General features: G+C 40.2%; 1 protein-coding gene across 2 annotated transcripts; it reads left to right on the top strand.

Moving 5' to 3' along the window:
- The first annotated feature begins 246 nt into the window (after nucleotides 1-246).
- LOC123180782 (MADS-box transcription factor 58) lies at nucleotides 247-8,096 on the top strand. Of its 2 annotated transcripts, none has more exons than XM_044592915.1 (9): nucleotides 247-466; nucleotides 892-1,133; nucleotides 4,982-5,063; nucleotides 6,485-6,546; nucleotides 6,647-6,746; nucleotides 6,836-6,877; nucleotides 6,975-7,016; nucleotides 7,144-7,324; nucleotides 7,854-8,096. In XM_044592915.1, exons 1-9 carry the CDS (start codon nucleotides 419-421, stop codon nucleotides 7,862-7,864), a joined length of 810 nt encoding a protein of 269 aa, XP_044448850.1. In that variant the 5' UTR covers nucleotides 247-418; the 3' UTR covers nucleotides 7,865-8,096. The 2 variants fall into 2 exon arrangements, with proteins under 2 accessions (XP_044448850.1, XP_044448849.1); XM_044592914.1 differs by lacking the exon at nucleotides 247-466 and adding an exon at nucleotides 585-769.
- Nucleotides 8,097-8,518: the final 422 nt, after the last annotated feature.

The raw sequence follows: 8,518 nt of genomic DNA on the forward strand, positions 1-8,518 counted from the left end.
TGTTCTATGAAGTAATAATATCTCTTTATCAACTTTGGTAAAGACAAAACGTCGTGTAACAAATAAAGAAATATAGGTCTGAAATTTCCCCCAACAATTTTCATATTTCTTACGTTAATTACATACTTATTGAAAAGCTGCTACGGATGCAATGTAATTAAGGACACACTCATGGTAAATTTCACAGATCGTCACCACACAAAAGAAGAAAAGGAGATGTGACATAGTGGAAATGAAATCAAGAAGAGTCCAGTAGGAAGAAACACCAAGGGCCACAGCTGCCACTACAGAGCATCGCCTCCCCACCCGCTCCTAGCCTCCTACCTTTCTCCTTTAAACACACTCTTCTCCCTCATTTGCCTTCCTCATCTCTCACTCTATCCTTCCCATCTCTCTCTAGCGCCCACGAAACACAAACATGCAGATACTCAACGAGCAGCTGGCTGCACCATCCACAGGCCTAATGGTAATTGCTTCTTGCTCTGAAACTAGCTTCTTCTTTAAGCATCCGTTTTCCTAAAGATTAAGATTTGGATGCACATGTAATGGGTAGTAGGCTAGTAGCTAGAATAAAATCATGGCTACTACTGGGTGGGGAAATAGTAGATACGCAAGAAGAGGGAGAGATTCGGCTAGGGGCAGTGGCGCTTACTCTCTAAGAAAGCCAGAGAGAGAAAGGCACCACCAAGGAGAGGAGATGGATCACAGCCGCTCCTTTTCTTCCTATCTCCAAAGAAGGGTCCAAGAAGTAGCAGCTCAAGAGAATCGGGTATATTTACAGCCCAGCCAGAGATACAACCCGTCGGTTTTGGTTATGTAGATCCATCTGTTCTCCCGTTGATACTACAACTTTTGGTCCGTGTCACTGAAATTTTGCGTTGCTGATCCAAGGTGAAGGAGTCTGCGTCCCCGGGCTCGGGCTCGGGATCGGCAGGGGGCGCTGCCGAGAAGATGGGGAGAGGGAGGATCGAGATCAAGCGCATCGAGAACACGACCAACCGGCAGGTCACCTTCTGCAAGCGCCGCAACGGCCTCCTGAAGAAGGCGTACGAGCTCTCGGTGCTCTGCGACGCCGAGGTGGCGCTCATCGTCTTCTCCGGCCGCGGGCGCCTCTACGAGTACTCCAACAACAGGTGCTCGCCGCTCTCTTGAATTTTTTTCTGCACAGACCGACGCATACATGGCATATGCTCATGTGATCTTGCCCAAATTGGAGCTGTTTTCCTTCTATCCTTTCGTCTTGGCAAAAAGGGGGGGGGAAGGGGAGCTGCATCTTTCTTGCTATACTCGTTCCGTTGATTAACTGTCTTGTTTATTTCCGTGCTTCTGGGGGTTGAAGCGGGGGTGAAAGAAATTCCAGCAGTTTCTTTGTGTGTGCGCGCGCCGTATAGCTTGCATCTGTGTGCTAGCTTGTGCTGATGTGTTTTTCGTTGCTGCTTTCGTTAGTGGTTCCGTGAGGTGAGCTAGATGTCTGCGTAGATTCAGCACAGTGCATGTCTTGTGAAGCATGTGTACATGCTTTCTCAGCTCTTCTTGTGTGTATGGAATGGGTGTCTGGGTTTGCTTGGGGCTGGTGGTCCTCTTCTTTTCTTGCTCCATTTATGTTCTTTCCTTTCTCTCTCTCTCTCTCTCTCTCTCTCTCTCTCTCTGGGACGAAGGAGGGGATAGGAAGAAGGTAAGAGCCTTAATTAGATCCCTCACACCAACTCATGATACATAATCGATCGATAGAGCATGGCAGAAACATGTATGTAATCACACACAAAATTACAAGTTATTATCTGTTTCTTATTGCCTATTCTATTTTCCCACCTGTATGGCATAGCTTAATTACGTGTAGGTGCAGATCTACTAGCTAGCAACTTTTTTTCTCCCTGGGCTTGGTATATCTGCAGTAACTCGGTAACTGCTGCATACAAGATCATCTGTGTGTATGTGTCACACACACAGATGTAAGCCACGATATCATCAAGCTTCTTTTGCATCATCGCCTTCTGTTCCCCGCCAATGATGGGTTAGGGTTAGGGTTCCGTCACATGTGCCCCCATCTCCCTCTCTCTCTCTCCGCGCGCTGTAGATGTTACTGTTGCCTGTGCGTGTGGTGCTGGTGGCAGCGACGCCTCTCTCCTCATTAGAGCCATGTGTGGTGTCCTCTTGTTAAGCCAAGGCTCATCACGCCAGCTCTGGGCCCCTAGCTAGCTTCTGGCAGCAGCACTGTACTTTCATGACCCGCCAAAACAGTGAAGGCACAGCACCGTAGCAGTAAAGAAGAAAATAATGTACTGTAGTAACCTTTCTTTTTCCTCTACTTTTGAGGCCGACTTTTGTTTTTGCGGAGAACTTTTTTGTGCCGTTTCAGTGAGCTCCTCTGATTAACATTAGCTGAAAAGGCATGTCGATATGCAAAACTATAATGTACGTAGTGGTATTTTTCCATATGTGTCGAGCAGTTGCTGATTTTACTTTTTTGCGGGTTAGCATGGAGTTGCTTATTTGAGAAGGGCAGCATCAAATAACATGCAAAATATGACACTTTTTACACTTACTTTCTGTACATTTCGGTCTGTTTTGTACATACATATGATAATTACAATTTGATAATTAAAGGGGGCTCCTTATTATGGATTTCTTATTTGTTCAGTTAGTAAAATTGAATATAAGAAATGAACCCAAATGAAGCATTTATGTGCGTGCGTGCATAAATTTGTACTGCAGTTTTTCATTTCACGCCCAAATGTATTTATTTATTGGAAAATCTTGGTTTTACCCGGACATATGTATGCACTGTACTACCCTGTGTCAAGCGACAACCTCTCTCCGGTGGTTTATGTGTGTCTACAGTGATGTGAAGGCTATCCTGCGTACGGAGCCAATGGCTGTCACGGCACGGTCAGAATCAAGCCGTACGCTGCATCGGGAACTACAACAGAGAGAGAGAGAGAGAGAGAGAGAGAGAGAGAGAGAGGGGAGATGGGGGAGACTGGTGAGCTCCATGGGTGGTCAGAAGGGGCGGGTAAAAGCAGAGACCTTGGCTGCCGTGGTTCTCTCCTACGAATAAACACTGGCTAATAGGGCGTCTTCTCTGTGCTGCAGCGAATAGCATGCTCGACGATGCTAAGGTTCCGTCCAGCAGTGAGAGAAATCCGTGTCAACAGTGCGTGTCCTCATGAACAGTGGCTTTGCATTATTATACGTGATGTGACATTCGCTCTCATCGGTGTTTCAATGGTGCCCTTGCAGAGGTAGTGGTAACCATGGTCTTCCCTTTGAAGCATGCATTCTACTACTATTTTTTTGAGAAGTGAAGCATTCTTTTTTAATGTTGCTTTGGAGAGGAAAAATGTAGTGAGTTAGTGACATTACTCTTTGGTGGGGTTTTATTTTATGTGCGGGGTGGACAAGGGGATGGAGTCAGACTAGGCCTGTATCCCTTTATATAAATCGCCATCATAAATATATTGCCAATTTCATAAAAATTATCGGCTTTGTGGAGAATGCATGTACATATATTTTGGTTTTAGTATCTCGGACCTTGAACATAGCTTACGATATTTCCCATGTATATATATATGTAATAGTTCTCTTGGTGCAGAGTTATATTATGTAAAATGCTTGACACTACACAATTCGTCTACTTTGTCTAGATTTTAAATCTCCTTTTTAGCTTAATTAAATCTCCTTAAGCTGGAATTGTTAGTTTCGCAAATATGACTGCATATTTCCCTCGTGTTTAATACATTGTAGGAATATATTGTTTCATAGTACTCGATTCTTTTGGCTAATAACCTATGCTCTGATTTTTCTTTAGCAATGAAGAATTTTCCAGTCTTATGTTTGACAGTGGTACATTGGTGGTATGGTAATGTATATACTGATATGTGATGAGTTAGATGTTCCAAGTTAAATATGGTGACACATGTTTTTCCTTCAAAATTGTTTCTAGGCTCCAGTTTCTGATTCTTTACATCATATAAACATAAATTAGCAAAGGTAATTAACCAAATCACACAGTTCACTTTGATGACATCCTTTTGGTTCTTGTGTTACATTAGTGCATGCAATTTTCTTGGGAACTGATGGGATCATGGCGTGTGTAAAATCAGATTTAAAATTTTCCCTTAAATGCCGCCTCCGTAAACTTATGTGACCAAACTAAAGATGGATATCAAACACCATATATATAGCTATATGGCTAGCTACTGACTATACTGGTTAATACTATGAAATTTGCCGTTAGATTCACCAACATAAAATACAAGCACTTTTCGAAAAGATAACATAAAATACAAACACAACTGGAATTCTCTTGAGTCAGATACTCACATGTAAAATATCTATGTCTGGACATTGTACCCCTTGAAGGCCGCCTCTTCATATTGGAAAGGAAGTCCTCGGTAAAGAGCGACCACACTGTAGTACAAGCTAGTTAGGTCGTGGATAAGGCTTGTGATGGCAAACATCTTTGCCCAGCATGACATATGATGTTTTTTCTACATCGACCTGATGGATTTCACATTGCTCTTGTTCAATACAACAGAGCAACTGTATATACATTGTCCTCAAAAGTATGAGATACATCCAATTTATTTGGTCTATTTTTGGCAAGGGTCTATCTGGACTCTATTTTAGTAATGATGTGGTAAGTAACAAAGTCCGGTTTCTGAATCTTGACAACCAATATTTGAAGTATGTAATAAGAGCACATTAATTTGATATAACTAATCTAAGATCCCCTCAAATCTACCGCGTTATCATAAAAGTTGGTGATAGATTTTCTGAATCATTTAATGAGTTTTTTCCAGAATAAATCGCTGGTAATTTCCGAAAAACAGAACTTTTGATTTATTTTTTATTACTGTTGTTTCCAGCTAATGAAGTTAATTATTACTGTTAATTTGAGTATTATTTTTGTTTGTACGAACTAGAAAGTTCATATTTATGCTTGTACTAACTCCACTGGTGTGTACCCAAATTAATGCAGCGTGAAAGCAACCATTGAGAGATACAAGAAGGCAACAAGTGACACCTCCAGCGCTGGTACAGTCGCAGAGATCAATGCCCAGGTAACATCATATGTCACTCAACAAGTCAACATAAAATATTTCTAGACACTAGCAACCCGGCCCCTAGGTTGCACGCGTCCTACTAGGAACTTCACCCTGCTAGTCAACATTCCATCTAACTGTGCTCCACCGTACTAAATGATTCCTTTGAGCAAAATCTTGAGATTGGACATCCTGGTCATAGGGAACTTCTGGTCATTACACAAAGGAATGTCCGGTGACACTACTCTCAAGAGATCATGTTTGGACCAGCAGACTATATTTATATGTAATTCTGTATGTGTGCAGTGGACACTTTCATGCATCATTCAGATGGGAGACGGGATATTAGACAGTAACATGCAAACTGAGGTTTAGCAAATCAGAAATGCGCCCACTTCTGTTTCTGTTGGGAAGAAAGAAATGCGCTTATAATATATAAGTTCCTGGTTAATTTGTTGATCTGATTATATGGGTTAACCATTCCTCTGGTTTAGATTTGTTGAGATCAAGATTTAGTAGGCAGAACAGTTTTGGGCCATGCTTGCTAGTTTCACCTGAATAATATATATTTTCATGTGGGTTACATGGTAGACAGAAGGAAAATGATTCGTCTGAAATACCAACTTATAATTTATGTCCTTTTATGTATATCTGCATATGACTACTTGTGCAGCCACCAGTAAATATTGTGGTATATCGCAAAAACTAGAGTAATGAAAGGGACCATAGTGTGGAGTGAGTTAGTTTGTCTTCATGAGTTTATTTTCTGTAAACATAGCTTTCGTTTGGCTCAGTAAGTATTTTTGGAATATCGATTTTTTTCAAAACCATAGTTTGAAAAACTTTGCTATGTTTGGCATCGATAAATACCACAGTTTTATAAACCGCAGTATCTCTAATACTGTAGTATTTCTGCAGTATTTTAAAAAGAGGTCCTGGCCTCTTTTTTTCTGGACCATTCATTAATTGTCCAGACATTGAAATACTGTGGTTTTACATTACCACTGTTTTCAAAATACTAGTGTCTAGTGTCTGGATAAGAAGATTTACAAGGGTATGTTGCATGATGCTGTTCCACCCTTCATGGCGGAGTGTTGTGTCAATTGATTTATCTAAGTTGATGTGCTGCAAAAAATTGTCATTGTTTTCATAAATGTAGTTTTCGATTAAAATACTAAAATTATATTTAAAGAGTCCACCTTTACTTTACTTAAGTACGCCTAATAATGCATGCGCATGCTATACAAATAGAATGCTGGAACCACGAAGAATTAGCACTACTCTTCTCGTAATTTCACATATATATGAAACAAATATGCATGAGTGGAAATTCACATTCAGCAATTCGTGAACGAAATCATGTACTAATATTTATTAGTCATTCTCCAATACCAATATCTGTATATTGTACTCACTGGACTCAAATTACAAACTTGCAGCACTACCAGCAGGAATCTGCGAAGCTGAAGCAGCAGATAACCACCTTGCAGAACTCCAACAGGTTCATTTTTTCCCCAAGTCAGCAACTTAGTTAATCTCAACTTATCAAGCAAGTTCCATTTTGCTTTGTAAATAAACTCTTGCCTACATTGATGCCTTAGGACTCTAATAGGCGATACAATGGCCACCATGAGCCACAGAGACCTGAAACAGCTGGAGGGAAGGCTGGACAAAGGCCTTGGAAAGATTAGAGCAAGAAAGGTTCAGTTTGCTACGAACACTTGCATGAATTCTGTTGAAAAGAACTATTTTTTTTTGTCTAGTTCCTGACCTTCACATTTAATCTGCAGAACGAATTACTATGCGCTGAAATTGAGTACATGCAGAGAAGGGTAACACAATAAAACAATAGCGTCTTTTCTTCTTGCAGTTTTTTTTTTGCTTTGACATTAAAAAAATTAAATTATAAGATGAGCCATATATATTCAGGAAATGGAGCTGCAGAATAACAACTTCTTCTTGAGGGAAAAAGTAAGTACCTGGTATCTCCTATTTACAAAAGACAATGCATGTGACTTACATGAGAACTTTAAACTATATATAATAGTATATAGTAAGGTACAAAAACACTCCAAGTCACGAACTAATCTCAACGCAGGTAGCTGAGACTGAAAGGGGGCAACAGCAGACGTTGAACATGATGGGGGCGGCTTCGACATCGAATGAGTACGAGCAAAATATGATCCATTGTGATCCGAGAACCTTCCTGCAGTTCAACTTCATGCAGCAGCAGCCTCAGTACTACTCCCAGCAGGAGGACCGAAAAAGTTTCAACTCAGGTAAAATATTCTTCTAGCCTGTACTGTAGGCATGGTTTTCACTTTGGGCTTTAGGAAAAGTTCAGCAACAACTGAAGTCACCGAAATTCAGTGAAATTTTGGACAATGGACCCAAATATTAATTTGAATTCAATTAAATATCAAAAAAATGAATTTTTTTTGAATTTTTGTGTATTTCTGAAATACTTTGGCTGAAAGGTAAATATTTAAATGTCTACTGTAATGCCTGAAATTGGTGAATTTCATCGAAATCTCACTGAAACTATGTATGTATATTCATTTAATATAATCTTAATGTTTTCTAATGCATGTGAACAATTGAGCATACTGAAAATTCTAATGGAGATATGCAACATTCAAGTAAAATTTCTGACTCTTTAGTGAAAACATTAGTAGAAACAGGAAAAATGACACAACCCCAATCAATAGGAGCACCTAAGTATTCTCACAAAGACGAATATTATGTGCTTTCCTTAACTATAACCGCTTATGTATTTTAATGATTTAGTGCCCTTGTTTATCTTTGCAGTTGGAAGGTGATGGATGCATCCATGCACAGCTGTGTCGTCTCTCATTTACCTTCAAGTGAGATTGAAGCTATATATATGCGTGATATATAACTAGAACTTCCATGAATGTGTGTATTTCTATACACGCACAATCAACTTTATCCCATATAATTAAGGCTTGGCCACACCAGTGCAATGTATCCATATGTATTGTGATGATACTACTTAATTATCTCAGTGCAACCCAGGTACTTCTTCGCATATATCTATGTACCTTTTCTATATGCAATAGTACTGGTGGCGATTTCATATACATCCGTTTTATGTATCATATACATTTTTTTGAAAAGGAGGATTACCCCCGGCCTCTGCATCAGCATGATGCACACAACCATCTTTATTAATTATTCACCAGAGTCTGACAAAATTAATACAAGGATCAACCCGAAGCCCTCTTCTTTTTTAGAGAAAAGGCATACGCCCGACTTTATAAATAAAGCCACCAGGCAGAGTGTCACAAGCAACCATCAACAACCAAGCCAACACAGTAGCAACCAACAGAAGCGAGTTTAGTGTACATGGCAAACGAGCCAATCATGGCACGCAGGCCAGCAATCAAAAGACAAGATAGAAGCCAGCAGAGCTAAGACGCCGACCGATTCTGCTGCATCAAGGAGGAAGCCGT

Source organism: Triticum aestivum, chromosome 1D (assembly GCF_018294505.1).
Source record: "Triticum aestivum cultivar Chinese Spring chromosome 1D, IWGSC CS RefSeq v2.1, whole genome shotgun sequence".
Lineage (NCBI taxonomy): Eukaryota > Viridiplantae > Streptophyta > Magnoliopsida > Poales > Poaceae > Triticum > Triticum aestivum.